This window comes from Jaculus jaculus, chromosome 23 (assembly GCF_020740685.1).
Source record: "Jaculus jaculus isolate mJacJac1 chromosome 23, mJacJac1.mat.Y.cur, whole genome shotgun sequence".
NCBI classification, from domain to species: domain Eukaryota; kingdom Metazoa; phylum Chordata; class Mammalia; order Rodentia; family Dipodidae; genus Jaculus; species Jaculus jaculus.
This window is the reverse complement of record NC_059124.1, coordinates 3373822-3399354: the sequence shown is the minus strand read 5'-3', so window position 1 is coordinate 3399354 and position 25533 is coordinate 3373822. Positions and strand designations below refer to the sequence as shown.

The window sequence follows — 25533 nt, the reverse complement described above, 5'->3', positions numbered from 1 at the left end:
AACCACCCCCAAAAGAAGAGTCCAGGACCAGATGGCTTCTAAGCTGAGTTGTATCAAACCTCCATGGAAGAGCTGAAACCAACTTTTCTCAAACTGTGCCACACAATTGGAGAACAAGGAAAGCTCCCCAACTCCTTTCATGAAGCTGATATCACCCTAATACCAAAACCAGGCAGAGATGCCACAAGAAAAGAAAACTACTGGCCTATTTCCCTGATGAACTTGGATGCAAAGATCCTGAACAAAATCCTCACAAGCCGAATTCAACAAATATCAAAAGCATTATCCACCTTGATCAAGTAGGCTCCATCCCACAAATGCGGGGTAGTTTAACATATGGAAATATGTCAATGTAATACACCACATAAATAAGCTTAAACACAAAAACTACATGATCATTTCAAGAGAGGTAGAAAAGGCCTTTGACAAAATATAATATCCCTTCATGATTGTTCAATTTTTTAAACCATTGCCATCCTTACTGGACTAAGGTGAGATCTCACAGTTGTTTTAAATACGCATTTCCCCAATGGTTAGGGATGTTGAACATTATCTTAAGTGTGTGTTAGCCATTTTTAATTCTTCTTCTGAAAACTCCCTATTCAGTTCTCTGCCCCACATTTAGAGTGGCTTGTATGATTTTTTATTGTTTAGTTGTTTTTTTTTTTGTATCTTGTAGATGCTAGATATTAGGTTTCTTTCAGTGGTATAGCTGGAGAAGATTTTCTTCATTCAGTGGAAATATATTTGCTCTGCCTATGCATATGGTGTGTTCGTTTGTGAACAGGCTTTTTATCTTCATGAGATCCCATTAGTTGAGTGATTGTTTAATTTCCAGGGCTACTGGGGTTTTGTTCAGAAGTCTTTCTCCACTTCTATATCATGGAGCATACCTCCTATTTTTTCTTCTAGTAGGAGAGGAGTAGTAAGAGAAGAGTTTCAGGTCTTATATCTAGATCTTTAATCTATTTGGACTTGATTTTTGTGTATGGAGATATGAATGGGTCTAGTTTCATTTCATTTTATTTTATACATTTATTCAAAACAGTGTGATTTGGTTATGCATGTCTATGTAAAAACACATATTTGAAATGTTTAAAAAACAAGTTAAATATTAATATTTTGCAGTATGATATTTCAATATGTGTATAAATATTGTGTGAACCATATTAGTCAGTACTTTCATATTTTGTGGTACTTTTGAAGGGCATGTGTTCTTATTTTAGTTATCCATACAGTAAATAACAGGTTGTTGAGATGTAGCATCAATCACTATTGTAGAATTATAAATACTCATATGTGAAAAAAATTATGAAATTCAAATAACTCAAAACATGTTAATGCTATTTAAATCCTAGTGATACTGTTTACACTAGAGATTTGTTCAAAAAGTGTTACATCCATCCATTATGCATCATCTATGGTTATTTTCCCACTATAGCACTGGAGGGTCACAGCATCCTCAGAGACCATGTGGTCATAAAACTGAAATGATCTACTATCTGGCCACTATATATAAATATACTATATTTAATTTACACCACCTGCAATAAGATAATGGCCATTTTCAGTTACCTTATCACACAAAACCCACAGTGCAATAAATTCCAATTTTGGAAAATGAATATTGATGCTATTATATTATGGTTTGATTTCTTGGACTAAAATAATCCCATCCATGCTTTTGGAGAAAGTATCAGGCAAATTCTTTGAGTGAGCAGAAAATCAGTTGGGGAAGATGATACATATCTGGACAGGGATGAATGCAGTTAAGGCCTCTTAAATGTGCTGTCAGACACTGACCACCTGAGGAGAATCATGTTGTGTGCTGTTTAGTTAATTTTGAAAGAATAAACACAATATTACATAACAAGTGTTCAGAAGCATGTGGTACATTATTTAGTTTTACATATTATCCATTAATGTCTTCTTTTTAGTATTTTGTCATAGTTTGGAAAATGTAGGCCGTAATCCTACTAATAAGAGAGAAGCAGCTGAACACAAGTATATACAGTTTTTATTTTTATTTAAAATTTTTTATTTTTATTTATTTGAGAGCGACAGACACAGAGAGAAAGACAGATAGAAGGAGAGAGAGAATGGGTGTGCCAGGGCTTCCAGCCTCTGCAAACGAACTCCAGACGCGTGCGCCCCCTTGTGCATCTGGCTAACGTGGGACCTGGGGAACCGAGCCTCAAACCAGGGTCCTTAGGCTTCACAGGCAAGCGCTTAACCGCTAAGCCATCTCTCTTACAATCAAAGGATAAATTTTTGAAACTTTTTCTTATACTTTTGCAAGAGTGGGGTAGATGTCTGGGTGTCACACAAGCCAAAAAAAATTAAAAACAAAATTGTTGATGATCAATTCATTTGGCCACAATTATTTAACCATTTGTAAATATTACATATAATATTGTACTATCCAGAAAGACATTCAGATTTGGTATCAATTCATGTTTCATGGGAACAAAATGCTGATATATTCCTTCAGGAAGGACAAAAAAAAAAAATTCAGAAAAAATATGATGATATGGTAAATCATCACATCTTAGTTTTACCAGGAAGCTGACATTAATGCCAAGACTTATCTATTCTTCTGGGATTATTCCTCATGCCTGGCTGTCTTTCATATGGACCATGAACAACACTTCACTGTCACAGACATTCTGCAGCCACTCTATGTATTTTCCCTTCATCAGCATCTGAAACGACTGGTAAGTTGAGCAATTCATATTCTGTTTCAAGGTTCCAGATGCTGAGCTCTCTGTTCCTGTGCATGGAAATCTCTTAGTTCAAATATGAGTTCGATTTTATGTTACTTTGGGTAGTAAGTTAAGAATTGTAGATCAAAATATCCAAATGGAATTTCAGAGATTTTGACCTGATACTTTGGATTTGATGTCTCACAATGGATGTCATCACAGTGATTAATAGGATGTATAAGAACAGAAAAGAAGGGATGACAGTAATTTAGCATCAAGAAAAGTACAAGCAATGAAGATCTGCTAGGGACCAATTCTTATTCACACTTCTTCAGCACTACAATATTGAGAAGCCAGTCCCCAATAGTTGAATCCTTGGGAGACAAAGGACATCTGTATAGTAACTGGTACTAAGCAGAAGTTATACTAATTTAAATTATGTAAACATAATTTCATTAATTTCTATGTTTATAAACTTTTAAATAAAAACCACGAAGAGTTTATTTCATTTGTGGTGTTATAAATGCCCAAGATTTGTGATCTGCAAACCAGTGAACTACAAATGTGTTAAGTAACAAGAAACAGATTTTCAACTGTGTCACTTTCTCAGTGTCAGCCATTTCCTTTTACATTTTGGACAAGGACCTTCCATGGTCTGCACAATCTGATCATTCCTCAAGTTGTCCAGTGGATTCCAGACACTGTGATAACCATAGTGCATATGGAAAATGGTTACTGTAAGGCCTGCGTTTCTTCCAGAGAGTAATATTCTTTCATCTTTTAAACATACCCTCACCGTGTCTCTGAACAGTCTTTGAGCACTCACCTGCGACCTTTCAGTCAGGCTCAAAGACATTTGCTCTAGGAATCCACCTATAGCAAGTTTCAAATAAAAATCTGAAGAATGGCTCAGATACATTTCCTATTATCAAGACTAATAGGAGCAAAATACCCAGTACATTGTCAGTGTCTTTTACTAAATGATTTGATTTACTAATTTGAGAGAGATGTGAGAAAATGATTATTCTCACTACTGCAAATGAACTCCAGAGGCATAGGCCACTTTGGGAACCTGGATTTCAGTGGGTGCAGTGAATGGAACCTGTGCTGAAGGCTGTGCAAGGAAGCTGATAAATATCATTAGAGAACAAATAAGACTTTTACACAATGGCAAGTATTTTATCATTTTCTAATGTTTAGTGGCTATAGTAGTACAAAGGTTTTTTACAGGACATACACTACATTAATACATATGACTTAACTTTAAAAATCAGTTGGTTGGACTGTATGTTTTTTGTTGATGCTCTGAAGTGAATTTCTGCTTGGTCTTAGTAAAATGATGTAGCACTTGGGGAAAAAGATGCAACCTAGCAACCCTGCACTGGAGGCCAAGATAGAGAAGACCTCCACCATCACCATGGCCTTCCCCTTGGTGCTGTGGTAGACAGGAAGGAAGGTGACCCACACACTGCAGAACACCAGCATGCTGAAGGTCAGGAACTTGGCTTCATTGAATGTGTCAGGCAGGTTTCTGGCCAGGAAAGCCACAGTGAAGCTCCCTAGAGCCAGAGATCCCAGGTAGCCCAGGACACAGTAGAAGGCAGTGACTGAACCTTTGTTGCACACAATGATGATGTGGCCATGTTCTGAGTGGGCATCAGTGTCAACAAAGGGAGGGGATGTTCCCAGCCAGATTCCACAGAGAACAAGTTGGATCAAGGTACAGATGGGAATGATGAAGTTAGGTGCTCCTGATACCAGCAGCCCCCTCATCTTTCTTCCTGGAACAGTGACCTTGAAGGCCAGAACCACAGTAATTGTTTTGGCCAAGATGGTGGACACAGCCACAGTGAACAGCACTGCAAAGGTGATCTGCTGCAGGATGCAGGTGGCTGTGCTGGGATGTCCAATGAAGAGTAATGAACAGAGGAAACAAAACTCGAGGGAGATGAGCAGGATGTAGCTGTTTGTTCGATTATTGGCCTTCACAATCGGTGTGTCTTGGTGCTTCACAAAAACCCCAAGAACAAGAGCAGTGAGTGCAGAGAAACACAGGGCCATGTAAGCCAGAGCCATGCCAAAGGGGTCTTCATAAGACAGAAATGTCACAGTTTTTTGGAGACAGTAAGTTTGCACTATGTTGGCATACTGATCAATTGGGCACTTCACACATTGATCCACATCTGACAGACAAAGAAAAGTATCATCAGGATAATGGCAGTATTTCCTCCTTAGTCAGAGCACACTGCAAACAAGTGTTTCAGAGGTGAAGCATCTTGTATTCCTTGTTCCTACTGAGAGCAATTAAGTTAGATTGTTCAATAGCCATGATTCCCAATTAATAAAGACCATCATCTTATGGTAAGGTAAACACAGATTTTTTAGAGATATTTTTATTTGATTTTTGGAAAGCAAAGTGAGGGAGACTATGACAGAATGGGTTCACCTGAACCTGTAGCCACTTCAAACAATCACTGGATACATGTGCCACTTTGTGCTTCTTGCTTTAGGAAAGTACTGGAAAATTGAATGGGGTGGTTAGGTATTGTGTATATGCATATTAACTGCTGATCCATGTACTTAGACTAACAAAGCTGTATTTTATCCATTTAATTGACCTTATACATTTTCCTGATCCTTTATTTATCTTAAAAGAATAAAATAATATTGTCCTAGTGTATAAGAGTTATATAATACCATAGCTTAAATGAGGTATTTCTTACGATTTCTACTGCTGGAGAGGTGGGTTAGTGATTAAGGGACCATTGGCTCATCAGATCCCTCATAAGTCAGAGACACAAGGTGACACATGAGCAAGTCCCACATATGCGCAAGGTGACAAATGTCTCTGGAATTCCACTGCACTGGCTGGAGATCCTGGCATAATTCTCTCTCTCTCTCTCTCTCTCTCTCTCTCTCTCTCTCTCTCTCTCTCTCTTTCTCTTTGTGTGTGTTTCTCACCCTTGGTCTCTTTCATTTTTAAAAAAGTGCCAGTCTACTAGGCTTACCTCCAAAAAAAAAAAAATTCTAGTTCAGGGTTCTGTACAAAGTACAGTCCAAGATCAGAGAGGTACATGACTCTATGTCTCTTTTAAGACCCTCTTTTATTTTACAACATCCGTACAGGGAGGGAGTTAGGGCACTCGTGCACTGGGAGGGGCCCAGCTGCGGGCAGAGCTGCGGGCAGCACAGCAGAGAACCTGCTCAGGGGCTCGGTGGCTGGACTAGTGGTGCGGCGGACCGCGGGTGCGGTGGGCTACGCCAGACTGTGGGAATCAGTGGATTCTCTTCAGTGCCCCTCCCTGCCCTCTCACTTGAGGTCAGCTAAGACTGGCTCACACTGGAGCACCACAGAATTTGCCTGATATTACCCTGGGAGCTGAAGCGTGGCTAGGTGGACACTATCTTGACCAGAAGCCTTCTTGATGTCTCTTACAAACTTTTTTTGACAAAGTTCATAAATTTAGACAATAAAATATGATTGTTCCCTCACCATGGAGTTCTATAGCATATGAAATCTGTCTGTATCAAGGTGATGCCCCTTGGCTTTGTCCCTAGAAGGCAGCACATACATATAATTGTTTCAAAACTATTTTTTCTTTTTAAAATATATTTATTTATTTACTTATTTGAGAGAGAGAAAGAGAGGATGGGTGCACCAGAGCCTCCAGCCACTGCAAACAAACTCGAGATGCATGCACCTCCTTGTGCATTTCACTTATGTGGGACATGGAGAGTCAAAGCAGGATTCTTTGGGTTTGCAGGCAAAGACATTAATCGTTAAACCAACTTGCCAGCATCAAAACTTATTTTTAACAAGTACAAATGAAATTGGAGACCCCTAGATATAATTCACACTAATATCATTATTGCTTAAATCCATTTCCTTGGAGTAGGAATTAATGTACTAATTTGGAGAGGACATAGCATTTCCCTATACTGCCCAACTCTACCTGCATATTCCTTAGTCTATGTTTTAGCAGAATTTGGTCAGGAAGTTATTGAGAAAGGATTATGAACAAGGTAACTTGCCAACTTTGATAAAAATTAACATGATACATAATAGTGAACTGGGGATAAATTCATCCCATCTATAAACTGTATTTTTCATCATGGACTTAAATTTTTTTTGATGTCTAAAAAAAGTATTAAATATAACTGCTCCAAAGAAGCAAAGCTCTCATAAACAGAAACCTTCCTTGGAATTAATACTTAATAATTAATTAATAATTAATTAGTTCAACAAAGTGAGGAACCCAACTTCATTTATTAAATGTGACTGTGAGTCTTCAAATATTTTATTGCTATTAAATTGTTTTGTGTGTTTCTCATTTTTTTTATTAATTACTCTTGTACTCAGCAAATACAGTCAATTTGGTACCATTGTTAGGCTCATCCATGTCCTAACCCCCCCCCCCCGTCCCCTCCTTGTGGAGGTATATGGGTCATGGATTCTGGAGTTAGCCCACAGTTATTGGTAGGATAAAATGACTCTGTATATCATTACCCAACATGTGGCTATCTGCCCCCTCTTCCACAAAATTTCCCTGAGCCATGTTGGGTTCATCTTTGCTCTGCTTCAGTGATGAGGTGTTGGGGGTCTCTGGGTCTCTGGATATCTGACTTGGTAGGAATTGATTTTTCTCTGTGATGATCTCCTTCACCCTTGTGCTGGTCCCATGATGGTACCATCATTAGCCTTCTTCCTGTTGCACCACCACCACCACCAGAGATTGTGGATGCTGCATTTTGGGTGCCTTCAGTTATGGGGGCAAGGCAATGTCTCTGTGCACATTGACCCAATGTAGGGCTCTAACAATCTTTCCATCCCCTCTTCCGTGAATTTTCCTGAGCCAAGTTGGGTTCATTTTAGTTCTATTTCAGTGACAGGAGGTCTTGGGAGTCTCTGTGTCTCTGGATATCACATTTGGTAGGAGTTGAGTGTTCTCTGTGTCTGTCTCCTTCACCCTTGTGCTGGTACCATGTTCACCAAGAAAGTGTCTTTTGCTCATTACCCCACTAACTCTATGGCTTCAGCTGGTGCCCAGGTGGAGCGCGATGGGCTGATTCTCTCCTCAGGTTCTGTGTCTGTCTGCAAAAGAGAAGCAAATTCTCCAACAGAGAGTGAGGTCAGTGCAAGATACATGGATACCCATTATTATCTTAGAGAGAATTTAGTAGGTGTAGGCCCTTTTGTAGCCACTTATTGTTTAAGAGAGTGTTGCTCAGTTTTCAGGTGTTGGTTGGGTTACTGGCACATCTTTTGTTGTTGATCACAGCATTGTGACCTGATATTAAGCAGGAAAGATATGTCGATCCTCCTACATATAGGAGGTAGGCTTCATGACCTAATATATGATCTATTTTAGAGAAGATTCCATGGGCTGCTGAGAATGTGTAATCTGTGGATTTGGGTAGAATATTCTGTAGATGGCTGTTAGGTAAAATTGATCTATGCTGTTGTTGAGCTCTCTTACTTCCCTTTTAATTTTCTGTTTGTATAATTTATTTATTGCTAATCGTGTCGTATTGCAGTCCCCAACTATGATGGTGTTGGTGTTTATTTCTGTTTTATTGTCAAGTAGATTTTGTTTTATGAATTGTGGTGCACCTGTATTTGGTGCATAAAGACTAGTGATTCTAATATCCTCTTGTTTTGGATCATTCCCTTGATAAGAAGTGGCCTTCTTTGTCTTTTTTGATTACTTTTGGTTTGAAGTATATTTTATCCAGTATAAGTGTAGCTATAACTGCTTGCTTCTTATTTCTGTTTGCTTGGAATATAATTTTCCATCCTTTCACCCAGAGGAGGTGTCTGTCTTTAGTGGTGATGTGGGTTTCTTGAAGACAGCAGATTGAGGGTCTAATTGTCTGATCCACCCTGTTAGCTTGTGTCTCTTGATGAGTGAGTTAAGGCCATTAATATTTAGGGTAATAATTGAGGTTTAATACCTGCCATATTGTGGTGGTTTATGTGGTTCGGTGTTTTCTTGGCCTTTGTAGTTTTTGTGCCTTCTTGAAGTTTGGTTATTGTGGTCTGCTTCTTGAGGCACTTGAGGTAGGTTATTTGAATCTTTTATGTGGAGCATTCCCTGAAGTACTCTCTGCATGTTTGGCTTAGTGTTAATATAGTTGTATAGCTGAGTTTTATCATGGAAGGTTTTTCTTTCACCAACTCTTATGAGGGATACTTTTCCTGGGTAGAGTAGTTGGGGTTGAAAGCTGTAAGTTCTTAGACTTTGCAGTGTATCATTCCAGGCCATTCTGACTTTTAAGGTTTCCATTGAGAAGTCTTAAATAATTCTTATGGGTTTTTCTTTATATGTAGCATGTTGTCACTCCCTAGCTGCCTTTAGGACTTTCCCTTTGTGATTGATGTTTATGATAATATATCTTTGAGAATTTCTGCTTTGGTCCAATCTGTTTGGAGTTCTGCTAGCTTCTTGTAACATGATGGGACTTTCTTTTGAGAGAGTGGGAAAATTTTCTTCTATAATTTTGTTGAATAAGTTTTCCATGCCTTTGGTCTGATTTTCTTCCCCTTCTGTTTTCCTATGATTTGAATATTGGGATGTTTCAGGGTATTCCACAGTTCCCTCATGTTATGTTCACAGAAAATTTTGAACTTGTGAAAAAATTTGAACTCACAAACTGTTTCTTCTATTTTGTCTCCCAATTCTGAGTTTCTATCTTCCACATGGCTGACTATTGTTAGAAGCTTCTATAGAGTTTTGGGCTTGTTCAATTTGGTTCATGGTTTCTACTGCTTTTTTTATGTATAGTTTCCAACCCTCTGTCAAGTTTTCCCTTTTCACATCATTTTTTGATTTTCTTAATGCTCCTTGGAGTTCATCCTTGTATTATTTTATGTCTTCATTGACTTTAGCCAGCTGGTTATTGAGGACCATTTTTTTTACTCTCCTTCAGATAATTTAACTGTCTCCAGAACCCTTCTGTTTTTGTTTTTATGTCTAATCTAGTGAGCATACCATTCATACAATTATTGGTCCTTTGTTGAGTTTGTGCAGGTTCTGCTATTTGCTTGGCCAAGATTGCATAGTTTGTTTCTTCATGTTGAGGTTCTGATCCTATTGTATCTTCTCTGTTTTGATTAGAGACATTCTTTGTAGGACTGGACAAACTAGCTGGATTTACTTGCATCTGATTTTTCATGCTATTCCTTTTTCTCTGTGGTCTGCCCATCACAATGTTTCAGAAAGCCTAGGGTGTGGGATGCTAGCCTGCTTGCCAGGGGCAGGGGTTTGGTGGGGAGTGGGACCATGAACACCCGTGTAATTCAGAAAGGCCAGGGTGGAGACACTTGCCTGGTCCCTGTTTGGTGGTAGGATGGGGCAACAGCCAGTTGGGTGGCAATTGCACACTGGGCTCAGATGGGCTGGGTGAGAACTGAGACTGTACTGGTGATCACCCACAGGGTCAGCAATGCTGGGGGGTAACAGTGACTGGGTTGCCCAATCACCCACAGGGGACAGCAAGACTGGGCTGAAAGGTGATGGCTGGCACGCACCCACAGGAGACAGCAAGATGGGGCCAGAAAGGAGATTGTGTGCACGTGGGGACAGCAAGGCGGGGGTAATGGCAGTTGTGTACACGTGGTGACGGCAAGGCTGGGGTAATGGCAGTTGTGTACATGTGGTGACAGCAAGGTTGGGCAGGAAAGGCGATCACGCACTGTGGCCAGCGGACAGCAAGGCTGGGCGGGAAAAAGAGGTCCTCAATAACCAGCTGGCTAAAGACAATGGAGACATAAAAAAAGATACAATAAAGGGGAGAGAAAGGAAGGGAGGAGGGTGCTTAATAGGTTGATATTGAATATATGTAAGTACAATGATTGTTATGGGGAGGTAATATGATGGAGAATGGAATTTCAAAGGAGAAAGTGTGGGGGAGGGAGGGAGGGAATTAACATAGGATTTTTTTATAATCATGGAAAATGCTAATAAAAAATTTTAAAAAAATAATAAAAAAATGGAGTCAGGTTGGCTCTTTAGGAGAAGCTAACCCTCCCCCCCCCCAAAAAAATACAAGGATTACGTCCAAGAAGCATTAGGAAAATTAGAAAATGATGTGAAAATGGAAAAATCTACCGATGGTTGGAAACTATACATAAAAAGGATTAGAAAACGCGAACCAAATTGAACAAGCCCAAAAGTCTGTAGAGGCTCTCAAGAACAGTCAGTGAGGGGCATAGCAAGGCTGGGTGGGGGGGGCAATTGCACACACCCGCCGCGGACAGCAAAGCTGGTGGGGGGGGGTACCACTCACGCCCAGGAGGGACAGTGAGGCTGAGGGGACAGCAATCATGTGCGCGAGGGGGGCAGCAAGGTTGGGTAACGATGCCAACCATGCACGGGGTGTGGGACACCAAGGCTGAGTGGGAGCTAAGATTGGGCTCAGCAAGACTGGGCGGGAAGGGCAATTGTGCACTCCTGCCAGGGTCAGCAAGGCTGCGGTGGGGGACGGCAATTATGCGCCACGGGGTCAGCTAGACTGCGGGCACTGCGATTACGTGCGCCCAGGCTAGTGGGGACTTGTGATCGCGTGAACCTGCAGGGGACAGGAAGGCTGGGGGCGGGGTGCGGCAATCACGTGTGCCCGCATGGGACAGCAAGGGTGGAAGGCAGTTGATCGCGCGCCCTTGGGGGACAGCAAGGTTGGGCGGGAACTGTAGGACAAGGATGGCATCCATGGATCCGCCTGGTTGTGGGAAAGCCTAGGGATGCGGACCTTGCCCGCTAGCTTGGGTCCACTTGGCTGGCGTTTAGTGCAGGAGGACCTCCTACGGTACTGCAGCTAGGATCGCTGCTCGAGGGGCTCAGGGGACTGCTGGGCTACCCCAGAGTGTGGGAATCAGTAGAGACCCTATTTTTTCCTCCAGACCCTCCCTCTGGCAGCCTACTAGAATCATCAAACTTCTAAACAAAAATACCCCCCCCACACACACACCTTAAGGGTCTTGCCTTTTCTTCCCCATGAGGTGAGGTAAGGTTAGACAGATGCCATCTTGACAGGAAGTCCAAGTTTAAAATTTTTGATTGTGATCATATTGAATCACAAAATAGGATTAAGAAGAATTAGCTATCCCATGTTCAGTATTTCCATCAAGGACATTTTTTTTTCATTTATAATTCATCTTTTCTTAATCATTTTTTTCCTAAATTTATGTGCATGCAATGTTAGGAATTGTGTAAGCATATAAAAGTTAGTCTATATTATATAGGCATAAATTCCATTTTATTTGCTACATATAACATGGCCAGCATGTACAAATGAAAAAAGAAAAACCTTCCAAGCTGGGCGTGGTGGTGCACACCTTTAATCCCAGTACTCGGGAGGCAGATGTAAGAGGATTGCCATGAGTTCGAGGCCACCCTGAGACTACATAGTTAATTTCAGGTCAGCCTGGGCCAGAGTGAGACCCTACCTTGAAAAAAAAAAACCTTCCATGTTAATAATGAATTCATCCATCACCACTAAAGTTTGTATGTAAGAAAACAATTTGAATTTTATGCTATGGTATTATATGAATAAACAAAGTTTTAATTTCCTTTCTAATAATATTCTTTTAGTTCTCTTTTATGATGCTATCCAATCACATCTTAAAAATTAAAATCAGTTTTATTCCTTTTTCACATTATGTATCAACACCCTCCCTACCCACTTTAAATTCTGGTGCACTGGAAAAGTGCCCTGGGTATGAGAGTGCCTTACAGGCTGTCATAGATTAAAATGATGAAATGTTAATATTTATATAATCACTTATATCCCCTTGATCATATTTATTGCAGGCTTTAAGTTCAATTCTAACATCTCATCTCCATAAGTTTGCTTCTCTTCTCAATGTAAAATAGAGGGCAACATAAAGTAACACCTCTGCATCCATTCAATGCCAGCCTAATAGTCTTCATACCACAGCAATACGTCTTTATTTTTATTGTTATTTTTGATCTCTGAACATTTGTGCTTACCTCTTTAAATGCTTAATATATACCTGAAACAACACTTGTGAAATTTTAATCAGAATATTTAGTTTCTTGAAACAGTATTTTAATGTTTGTGACATGCTATTGTCTAAAGTCTTAAAATTAACTTTCATTTCTGAATTATTTTGCATATCCTCACTAGATACTAGTTCCCAATATGGGTGGAGAAAACAATCAAACTGGAGAATTACTCCCTAAGCCATCTACTTACTTGTTTCATTAGAAATCTCATTTACTGGGCAGGGGGAGCAATCAAAACAGCAGGCTGCCTTTCCCTCCTGATGGAACTTCCTGAAGCCAGGCCTGCAAGTCAAACTGCACACAGAGGAGGGAATCTGAGGAAAACCACAAATGTGCTTGTAACAGATAGGAATTTCACCTACTACATTCATAAGTATATGTTAAAAGAATGCACCATTAATAAACCTCCAATATAACTGAAGGGTCACACCTATTTAATACTCTGTATATTGTCATAGACATGGAGATTTTGATTAAACATTTTGTTGCTTCCAAATAACTTTCAAAAGATAAAAAGAAGGGCTGGAGAGATGGCTTAGTGGTTAAACGCTTGCTTGTGAAGCCTAAGGACCCCGGTTCGAGGCTCAGTTCCCCAGGTCCCACGTTAGCCAGATGCACAAGGGGGCGCATGCGTCTGGAGTTCGTTTGCAGAGGCTGGAAGCCCTGGCGCGCCCATTCTCTCTCTCTCCCTCTATCTGTCCTTCTCTCTGTGTCTGTCACTCTCAAATAAATAAAAATTTAAAAAAAAAAAAAGATAAAAAGAAAATCAAGGAGGATGGAATGCAAATCCTAAACAACATGTACTTGATCAAATAAGGAGGGAGTACACATTGCCCCACATGATTTTTGCTATTTATGTACTAAATAAATAAGTAAATAGAAATAAATTTAGAAAGCTGGCCATCGTGACGCATGCCTTTAATCCCAGCACTCGGAAGGCAGGGGTAGGAGGATCGCTGTGAGTTCAAGGCCAGCCTGAGACTACATAGTGAATTCCAGGTCAGCCTGGGCCAGAGTGAGACCCTACCTCAAAAGCCCAAAAATAAATAAGTAAGAAAGAAAGAAAAATAAGTTTAGAGGAATGCATTACAATTAGTTAAAACATACCTGCCTACTCCCTGTGACCCACTCTTTTGTCTCAGACAAATACAATTGCTGACCAAGGGTCAGATATGGAGAAAACTGTCCTATTTTGACTTTTATACCAATTCCTTGTGGAAAATTCAAAATGTGGAGAATATCATAGCCCACATCAATTTTTGTATTCTCATTAACGGCCACTAGTTCTCCAGCAGAGTTAATAAATTGTATGTTCTTCAGAGCGCGGTAAAACTAAAAGAGATGAACCATTTTGCAATTAAGTATGTACACACATTAAGGCATAATGCATGATGTGTGTAATACCTTTCTTTTTTATTTTCAGAATCCCTTCCCTCATAAGGAACATCATTGCATGTACCCAATAGCGCGAAATAAATCAAATTCCACAGGTAAATTAAGTATGACTAAATTTTTATATGTTTCTTTTTGGAGAAGCTGCAAAAATGATCACCAAATATTTGGTCAAGCTAATGAGATAAGCCTTTAAATCAATTATATTTGTGAAAAATCAGAAGAATATTAACTAAAGTACTAAGGTCTTCAGTAACTATGGTGATATAAAATTCTTTAACAACTCGTGTGACCTGTCAATCACACTGATCAGGGTACATTGACATGTGAAAAGCAAGATCACACTTTGATATTCAAACACTTCATGGTTGATAAAACTGTGATTATATTTCAAATAGTTAAGGCAGTTGGGCATGGTATCAGGTTCATCTGTCGCATAAAACACAGATCACTGAAAACTGACATCATTAATTTCATTGTCCTCTTGTTCATGAATACACACAGTGATGGTTTGTCATCATTGTCTACTTGGCTGGAGTTAGAATTACCATGGACAAAAATCTATGGAAATGTCTCTAAGGAATTTCTAGGTTAGGTAACTAAACTTGGAACAATCACACTGAATGCAGGTGGCATTATTCTATGGGGGAAAGGGTCTCTAATCAGTGAAAGTGGCAGACCTCATATATTCATCACTCTCTGCTTAAAGACTGTGTATGCCATGGACACAGTATTTTTTCATAGCCTCACTTCCATGATTTTACCAACATGATGGACTGTATACTTGAACTGTGAGCCAGAGTGAAACCATTCTTCACTAAGTTGCTTTTGTCAGGTATTTCCCACCCAAAAGAAACTAATAAGCTCACATCTAGATTTACTTCCTATGAAATGAAACATTATACAAATATTCATAATTTGGAAATGTACTCCTTAGCACCAGTGTTTAAAAATGTGTGAACCCACTTAGAAGGTAATATTGATGACTGCATACCTTTGGGCAGTCAACTAGGTGTTGATGTATGATTGGCTGAACATCTACCTGCTGAAATGATATTTCATGGACAGCATATGCCCAAGCATACACAGCATTGTATAGATTGTAATTCTCATCATTCATTGCCATGTCAAATCCTTGATCTGCATACCACTCTAATGAAGTGTTAGGTAAACACATGCTCTGTGATCGACATTTAGATTCATTGTCTGAGCAATTAAAGTACATCCATTCTGATCTCATCAGTGAAATATCTATTGGATATGTGGAAGTATTAATTGTCTGAATAAATTTTTTGAAATTGGGAATCTCATGATGGTGGTTTGAAAAACTGAAATCCTCATGGAACGAGTCAGGAATGAAATCTCTTTTCATAGTTGTGATGACATCCCACTGTGAGGTGGTGACCCAGATCCTCCGGATACCTAAATAAGCCCATCTTCTAAAGCTCACTTCTAGTGTAGAATTCATTTCACCATAAATGATCACAACATTTGCTAATGATGTCACAATTTGTTTATAATACATCTCAGCCCTTGTATTGTATAATTCCATGCTTAATGGGATCACATTCACAAAGGCCAAACAAAGCTCATTTCCTTGCATCCTTTCTCTCAAATCTGAGAGAAATGGAATACCGTGGTCATCATCAGAGATGACCAGACCCACCCAGGTCCAGTTGAAATGCAGCATTAAGGAGACTATGGCAAATGTCAGTCTTGTGTTCTTGGGGGCAATCTGATACAGATAAGGATACTGATAACGGTCACTCAGAATAGGATGAAATGGGCCATAGTGAATCTAAAGGACACAGAACATATAAATCAACATGATAAAGGGAATTGGAAGAAAATTCAATCTAAGATTAGAATTGTATAAATTACCACTTGGGAAGAATGGTGGGAAGGATGATTGTTCACCCCATTATTAGTCATATGTCACAATTCATAAATGGAAATGGAAAATTAGTGAACAGTTTAAAGGTTGTAGGAAATCCCTTTTTATGTCTCCACAGGTCCTCCTATCAATCTTTTAAAATTAAGGGTTGATACATCACCAAGTCACTGATTACTACTTCTTTGAAGTGTATGTGAAAAATATATGTATACAACAAGTACTATACTTGAAATATCCCTAAGCACATAAGAAGAGTAATAAAGGGGACAGGATTTATACTCTTTATATCACAAAGTCTCACCTGTGCATAATCAAAGATGGTCAGAAATGTTCCAATTTTGCTACTTGCTGCCCATGTTGGTCCTGTAAGCAACACACCACATCCAACTGATGTACACCTATAATTAGGAAACTTGCGATATGTATTTGCTATCCAACGTAGATAAAAGATAATTTTAAATGAATCATCACACTTGAAAGGAAAAAAGGTAAAAATCACCGAGATGTTGGGTAAAAGGTTGGGATTCTTGTTGATCTCCTCAGTGACGAAAATCAATGTCAGAATGTGTTGATATTTTTTGACTGGCAAACTGAAAAGAAACACAGTGATCATTATGGATGGGGCTTCATACAGGATAATCGTCAAAGCAAACACAGTGGACATGTAACACGTGTGATAAATGAGGCTTTCTCCTGAACTTCTCATGCTATCATTCACCTTGATGTGAGGTATGACAGCCACAAAACAGGGACCAACTAGGTGTAAGGCAGACCATTTATAAATTCATTTATGTTGTTATAAAAATATTTAAAGAGCTGGTTTCATCTTTAGCACATGAGAATCTGGTGAAAAAGCTGTAGGTCATCTATGAACTGGAAAACAGAACTATACCACAAAGTAAGTCTACCCATATCTTGATCCTGAAATTCCCAGTTTTAAGAAATGAAAAATAAATGCAGCAGTGATCTAGTTGATGGTACTTTGGTGTGTCTATGTGTGTAATACTCACATTCATATTTGTGGTAGACCACATTGTATGTGTGTGTGGAACAGGGCACCTGCTTCTTTCAGTGTGTACATCATAAATCAGTGTCAGTTAAACTACTTTACATGGAATTATTTTAATGACTTGGAGTTCATCATTTTGGCTAGACTAGCAAATAAGTAACTCTAGGGATCCTGTTTTTTCAAAGAGACTTTTCATGGAGACTTGGGTTGACAGATACACATCAACATGACAAAATTTTATGTGAGAGCCATAGATTTGTACTCAGGACATCATGCTTATGCAGAAATCCCTTTACAAATTCCTATTTTATGGTACTTTGTTTCATGCCATCTTCCACTAAGGCCATACCCTGATTAATGTTGAATATACAGTCAAATATCTTTTCAGGACAAAATTGGGCTCTTATAATACCATTGAGGACATGAATATCTCTTCTATTTGTGTTGTGAAATCTATTTGATCGGGAATTAGAAGAGTGGTCCATCATTTTCACAGTTCCATTTTCTTCTTGTATTAGGCATCTTCCCTTTGTTAGGACAAAATAGTTGACAAAAATCAGGTTAAATGAATCAGCTCATTGCACCTCACCAGGGCCCCAGCTGAAACCAAGACTAGTTGGGGAAATGAGCAAGAGTTCTGCTTTCCTGGTGAACCTGGTACCAGCACAAGGGTGAAGGAGATAAGACACAGAGAACACTCAATGCCTCCCAAACAAGATATCCAGAGACACAGAGGCTTCCAAGACCTCATCACTGAAGTAGATCTAACACGGCTCAGGGAAATTTGCAGAAGAGGGGGCAGAAAGATTGTTAGAGCCACAGTTGGCCCACAATGCACAACCCACGTTCCCCAATGAGGAGGGTCCCTGTGGAAGGGGGAGGACAGGAAGGAGGCTACAGATGGTACCAACGTGGCTGTATACACACTGTGTAAATAACTAATTTAAAAATCAGGTTAAAGAAAGAAGTATTTATTTTTGATTACCCTTCCAGGTAATCTTAAATAATAATCAAAATTGATAAGGAGGGCTGGAGAGATGGTTTAGCAGTTAAGTGCTTGCCTTGAAGCCTAAGGACCCAGGTTCGAGGCTTGGTTCCTCAGGACCCACATTAGCCAGATGCTCCAGGCGGCACACGTGTCTGGAGTTCGTTTGCAGTGGCTGGAGGCCCTGGCGCGCCCATTCTCTCTCTCTCTCTCTCTCTCTCTCTCTCTCTCTCTCTCTCTCTCTCTCTGCCTCTTTCTCACTCTCAAATAAATAAATAAAATTAAATAATAAATAATAAATAAATAAATAAAATAATTGATAAGGAAATTATTGGCAGGGAAGGCATGGCAGCTAGGACTGGTCTCTTTCAGTCCAACAAGGAGGTACCAAAGTTAATCTAGGACAGCCAGTTCTCTCCTTCTTATACAGTGCAGGATCTCTGCCCTGGTATGGTGCTGCCCGCAGTGAATTTGGATAGTCCCACCTCAATTTCCTAGTCAAGATTATCTCACATAAATGCTGTCCAGGGATTCTCTAATCCATATAATCCCTCTCAGACCTTTCTAAATCTTCTGAAGATGAATATGAAAATAAAATGTCACAGTTCAAAAACCATTTTCTATCTGTTCCCTTAAAAATATCTCTTTTAAACAGATATTTATTTATTTATTTGACAGAGGAGGAGGGAGAGAGAGAGAGGAAGGATGGGTGCACCACTGCAAACAAACTTCAGATATGTGTGCTCTCTTGTGCATCTGGCTAACATGGGTCCTGGGGAATCAAACCTGGGTCCTTTTGCTTTGCTAGCAAGTGCCTTAACTGCTAAGCCAGTCCTCCAGCCCTCAAAAATATCTTTTTAATGGTAATGTGAGTTAATTTAAAATGAAGAAATGCTTTTTTGTGATTCAATCTTGTACTTTGAGTCTTTTGAGTGGAGAGTTAACACCAAAAATATACAGAGTTGGGCTGGAGAGATGGCTTAGCGGTTAAGCGCTTGCCTGTGAAGCCTAAGGACCCCGGTTCGAGGCTCGGTTCCCCAGGTCCCACGTTAGCCAGATGCACAAGGGGGTGCACGCGTCTGGAGTTCATTTGCAGAGGCTGGAAGCCCTGGTGCGCCCATTCTCTCTCTCTCCCTCTATCTGTCTTTCTCTCTGTGTCTGTCGTTCTCAAATAAATAAATAAATAAATTTTAAAAAATTTAAAATATATATATACAGAGTTATAGTTGATTTTTGAATTTATTTTTTATTTAGTTTCAAAGATTTGTTTCATTATGGTGTTTTAAAACAGTTACATTTCTCCCCTTCTTCTTCTTCCTCCTCCTCCTCTTCCTCTTCTTCTTCTTCTTCTCCTTCTCCTTCTTCTTCTTCTTCCTCTTCCTCTTCTTCTTTCTTCTTCTTTTTCAAGGTAGGGTAGCCCAGGCTGACCTGGAATTCACCATGAAGTCTCAGGGTGGGCTCGAACTCATGATGATCCTCCTACCTCTGCCTCCCGAGTGCTGGGATTAAAGGCATGCGTCACCACACCCGGCTTCCCCTTCTCTTTTAACCTTCCCCCTTTAAGCCTCCTCCTCAAAACATAGCTTTCCTGCTTTCATACCATATGATTCCTTTGGTCTTTTTGCCTGTTCTCATCTACTTATATTCACCTCTCATGGCTGAAGTGATGTTTACTGAGTCTTAATTTGCTTAATTATTGTATTACTATTGGTTGTTTGTCTGTACATTTTAGAGTATGTTTGCTCCTCTGTTCAATTTGAAGTATTCCTTGTATCCTCTGCAGAGGAGTTGCCTTGGTGTCCAAAGTTTCCTTAAGCCTTCATTTATCATGGAAAATGTTTCTTTCCTTATTATGGGAGAAAGTTTTGTGTTATAACTCTTTGGTTGTGCAGTATGTGATTAGTCGATAGTTGAAGCTCATCTTGCCAAAACTATCTTGTTTATAGAGTCTATTTAAAACTCTTCTCTTCTGGGCTGGAGAGATAGCTTAGCAGTTAAGCGCTTGCCTATGAAGCCTAAGGAACCTGGTTCAAGGCTCGATTCCCCAGAACCCACGTTAGCCAGATCCACAAGGGGGCAAATGCATCTGGAGTTCATTTGCAGTGACTGGAGGCCCTGGCGCTTCCATTCTGTCTCTCTCTCTCTCTCTGCCTCTTTCTCTCTCTGTTGTCACTCTCAAATAAATAAACAAGAAATATTTGAAAAAATCTTTTATTCTGATGGGCTTGCTTTTATATGTCACCGAATGTTTCTGTCATGAGCTAGCAGTAGCCTTTCTTAGTTCTGTATATTTAGTTGTTACTATAGCATGACCTGGGTAGTTTCTCTTGGGGTCCTGCCTGTTTGTTGTTTTCAATGTCTCTTGTACCTGGATAGCATATTTAGTCCTAGTTGTGAGAAATTTTCTTCTAGAATTTTTTCAATAAATATTATACCTTTAGTCAAAGGTTTATTCCATTCTACACACATAATTTGCAAGTTTGTCTCTTCCATAGTGTTGCAAATATCACTTGTTTACTTCACACATTTTGATCCTGTTAATTTTGACTGAACCTTTAATTCTTTTTCTTGTTTTTTATTTTTTATTTTTTTGATTTTTCAAGGTAGGGTCTCACTCTAGACCAGGCTGACCTGGAATTCACTATGGAGTCTCAGGGTGGTCTAGAACTCATGGCAACCCTCCTACCTCTGCCTCCCAAGTGCTGAAACTAAAGGAATTTTTCCTTGTATATGTATCACTACTGGACTTCTAGTTTACAAAGTAAGAAGAAAAACTCAGGATTTGATGGTATTTTCAATGTTGAAGATTTCATCTTCCCTTACATTTTGGCTATTCCTGCAAAAGTAACATTTTGACTTCCTATATAATTCTTTCATTTTAAGTCTTCCTTATTCATATATATAGTTTTTTAGCAAAGTTTTTCTGTAGATGTATTTTGATGTCATGGTTAAAATATTTCTTCATAATCACTTATTCTATGTTGTCCTTTTATGAATAGTTCAAGTGACTGCAGCAATGCACATGTAGCATCCTCAACGAATGTTGCTAGACATACTGGATAACCACATGAGGAAAATAAAACTAGACCCACTATTTTTCCCCTGTAAAAAAATCAAGTCCAAATGGATGAAAGACCTCAAAATAAGACCTGAAAATCTAAAAGTACAGGATGACGGCTGGAGAGATGGCTTAGCAGTTAAGGCACTTGCCTGTAAAGGCAAAGGACCCAGGTTTGACTCCCCAGGACCCACATAAGCCAGATGCACAAGGGGGCACATGCATCTGGAGTTCGTTTGCAGTGGCTGGAGGCCCTGGTGCACCCATTTTCTCCCTCTATTTGCCTATTTCTGTATATCTCTCTCTCAAATAAATAAAAAATATTTTAAAAGAATAATAATAATAAAAGTGCAGGATGAAAAAAGGAGGAATTCTCCACAATATAGGACTGGGGAAGTACTTCCTGAACCATAATAGTCCAGGAAATTAAACAATTACACAACCAGTGAAATATAAGGAAGATAAATACTTTTATAAAGATAATATACCCTAAACAGGGCCAACAAACTATGCACAGATTGGGAGAAGAATCTTTGCCAGCTATACCTCTGACAGAGGCCTAATATCCAGAATCTACAAAGAAAGCAAAAAGGAAAGCAATAAAAAAAAAATGAAACAATCCACTCAAAAAGCGGGACAGAGAATATAACAGGAAATTCTCAAAGCAAGAAAAAAAATGACTAATATTTATCTAAGAAAATGTTTAACATCCTTAACCATCAGGGAAATGCAAATTAAAACTACTATGAGATTCCACCTTACTCCAGAATGGGTGGCAATCTTTAAAACATAAAATGACAATGAATGTTGATGAGCTTTCAGGGAAAAGGGATGCCTCATTCACTGCTGGTGGGAATACAAACTTGTACAACCAGTATGGAAATCAGTGTGAAACCTCCAGAAAAGACTGAAAACTGTGCAACCAACTGAGCCAGCCATTCCTCTGCTGGGCATCTACCCTAAAGGCTCCACTTTTCACTGCAGATACATTTGCTCAACCAAGATTGTAGCTGCTCCTTTCACAATGGCTAAGAATTGGAAGCAACCTAGATGCCCATCTCTTGACAAATGGATAATGAAGATGTGCTACACATATACAATGGAATTTTACTCAGCCTTAAGGAAAATGGTATAACAAAATTGGTAAGAAAATGGATGGATTTGGAAATGATCATTGTAAGTGAATTAACCCAGATTTAGAAAGACAAATGCTGCATGTTGTTAAACTGCAACTGCTTTAATTACTGTCACACCCAACAAGCAACTTGAAGGTCAGATATGAGGGATGGAAAGACTTGGGGGAAGGGAAATGGGAAGGCACAGGGGATTGGAGATCTAAAGAAACCCAAACCCAAACGTATTGGTACCATAGAGAACTTTCTCCTGGATAGCAGACTAAAAGTTATAACCCTCAGCAGTAGCATGGAGGGATCATCTGGTAAGATGGGCCCTGGAGAGAGTTGGCTTAAGGATTACCCTAAAGTATTTGACAATTGCTGTTCCCCCAAACAAGACAAGATTCTGTCAAAGCACAAAGCATGATTACCCACCTAAGAGGAAAAATGAGATATGATTGCTGAAGAAACCACATAAGGCCAAGCAGAATACTGCAGAACATTGAGAGATCTGGCTGAATCTGGAAGGAAGTCAGCTCCCATATTGTTAACCCATATAGTGCTCAAACACAGCATGAGATGCTGGTCGCAAGCAGCCAACAATGCTGTGAGCAATCAGAGGACCCTGCTGCATGTAAGCAATATCCTGACAAGATGTACACAGCTGTGCAATACGGGCACCCACACTAAGTAACTAACCAATGGTTTTCTGATTAGCTAAGCGATCTGCTCAGTGGAAAGGAAACCATAGCTAGAGTTCAGAGCAAATTCAGAATCCTATGGACACCAAGACAATAGTCACCAATGAAAACCATTCATTAGTCTTTGGTCAAAAGTGAGACTACAGCTATCAAAATCTCTCCAAATTGATAATTGCTATACACTTTAACCTATCCTGATCTCATTCTAAATTGGAGAATCTGTTTTCTTTTTCTAAAAGCAGCAATAACAAAGTACAACCAAAATCTATCAACAGGACAGGATCTCTGACTCCATGTCAGCTAGTGAACCACCCCAAGCACCGGAGGTAGGCCCCAGATGAAAACACAATGGAATTGGTGAGATGAGCAGGAATGCTCCCCCCACAGACAGTCTGAAAATGTGAGCCAGGGTGATGGAGATTGACACTGAAGATACTCAAAGTGCACTAAAACAGAAATCCAGAATGCTGAGACTTCCACACTAAAGTAGATATAAAGCACACTAACCAAGTACCAGGAAATTTTGTGGGAGAGTGGGAAGAAAGAATGTACGAAGCGCAGGGAGGGAGAAAATATCCAGGAGCATTGCACAGACTTCTCACAACTCATTACCCACAACTACATGGTGAATGCAAGAAATCCCACCAAAGAGGTTCCTCAGTGGATCAGGAAGGAGGGGAATGATGATACAAACACTTCATGTATCAATACAAAGTACCAACCTAATAAAAAGAAAGTATTAAAGAGAAGTGGAAAATAAAGAAAATACTGTTTGTAACATGTCAATCCTGCTATTACATGGGAGTAACTACCATGAGAAACACTTGCTAGTTTAGGATCTCAGAATGGATATAAGTAATCATAACATTGGGTGACATCTTCTATTCTATCAGGAGTAAAAAAAATTTACAGTCCTTTCATAACTGTGCTTTATTCATGTATTAGCTGGGATATTGATCAAATACCTGACCGAGAGTATTTAAAATCCTTACTATTCTTATGTCCAAGAAACACAGTAAAAGAGGAAGACAATCAATAGTTAGAACCTTTCTTCTTTCTGTATTCAATTTAGAATGGAAGGAAATATCATGGGACCTCATCTACCCTGTATCTGAGAGATTAATAACTATGAGAAAAGTCTGTGTAGAGTTAGGCAATAAAAGAAAATTATTCCCTTTCCACAGACTTTAAGAATTCCATGCTCATGGATGAAAGATGAACAGATATTTGAAGGGACACTTTGTCTCAGTCACTTAATATTGAACAAATGCCAGTGGTGCTCATTGTCAAGAAAAGGAGGATCTAATAGGAAGCAAGGTAGAAAGCATTGTGTCCCCCAAATTCTAGTTTTATTCATTGGAATATTAAAAAAAGTCAGATACATTTGACTGTGGAAATACTGTTCAGTAAAAGACAAAATAAATTTTGGTTTATTCATAAGTGGTATGCTTGGGAAGAAAAGAGCAAGGGATCCAAAAAATATTAGTGTACCCATATACAGACTTCTTACACATTATTCATGACTTCCAAGTAGAAAATTAAGAAGCAAAAAAAATGACACTTACCGTGGAAGCTCGCTTGTTAAATTTCTTTGTTTCATAGGCCTCCGTGATGTCCCAATTTCAAATATACAGTCCTTCCACATATCTCCATCATTCTCTGTGTTTTGCTTTATTCTCCAAAAGCAGCTTGTTTCTGTCAAGCTGCAGAAGCAGGCCGACAGCATCACAAGCAATAAGACAAAAATGATACTGATCAGCAGCCCCATGTCTCAAATCTCTCAGCCTGAGCTCAGCTGTAGTGAGCAGCTACCAGTAGATAAACACAACGCATGCACATGCTTGTGTGTGTATCTGCCCTTACTGTTATTTCTGACTAGAGGGAATATTTATAAGCCTAATATTTTTCTTTCCAGCCTGAAGAGGACAGAACACAGCCCTGGGGCTCTGCATCTGAGGTCTACATCAAGGCCAAAAACACAAGTTGAAAAACATGTTGTGATGATCATCTCTTGTTTCAGGTGCAGTGATTTCATGCGTATCCAGGCATGAATGCCACTGGGATAATCTCCTGAGCACATTTGGTTCCAGATTCATGTCAACAAACCATTTGGATGAACAACACCTAAAACCATGTAAGTGGATTTCATCAGACTTCCCAAAGCAGGATGTGAAGTGAAAATGTCGGAAAGGTACCCTGCCCATCATAGCTCATGCAGACACATGCGGAATCATTTCCTCCATTGTTCAAGCAGTGGGCAGAACCCTCACATACCTCACTTCCATCAGCATCATAGCATTCACCGTGTGGTCCAGGCACTGCTCCATAGCAGTTTCATGCCTGTAACATCCCACATCTCCATGTTTCCCATTATCCGAGTAAACAATAAAGAAATGATCATGGCAAATTCAACAATCCCCAGTCTCTCAATATCAATTAAGACACTATTCTTCATACTTCTGTTCTAAAACATGACCTTCATCCATGTTCCTCAGTTCCCACAGACCAACGCCATGTGAAGACCCAGTTTCTCATCTTTAATGTTGCTTTTCTCCATTGTTTATTCTTACTTATTTCAGGAGTCTAGCTGGAATTCAGCAGTATATTTTGTGTGTAAACTCTGTATTTCCACCATTTAAGTAAGGAATTACT

The 25533-nt window shown here is 39.4% G+C and overlaps 1 protein-coding gene across 1 annotated transcript; it reads right to left on the bottom strand.

Moving 5' to 3' along the window:
* Positions 1–3965: 3965 nt before the first annotated feature.
* LOC123456471 (vomeronasal type-2 receptor 116-like) lies at positions 3966–25239 on the bottom strand. The gene is made up of 8 exons (XM_045139778.1): positions 25156–25239; positions 24447–24584; positions 17372–17475; positions 16315–16769; positions 15114–15917; positions 13835–14059; positions 12918–13041; positions 3966–4885 (listed from the first exon to the last, which is right to left on the bottom strand). The coding sequence occupies exons 1-8, from the start codon at positions 25206–25208 to the stop codon at positions 3966–3968; spliced, it is 2823 nt and encodes a 940-aa protein (XP_044995713.1). The 5' UTR covers positions 25209–25239.
* Positions 25240–25533: the final 294 nt, after the last annotated feature.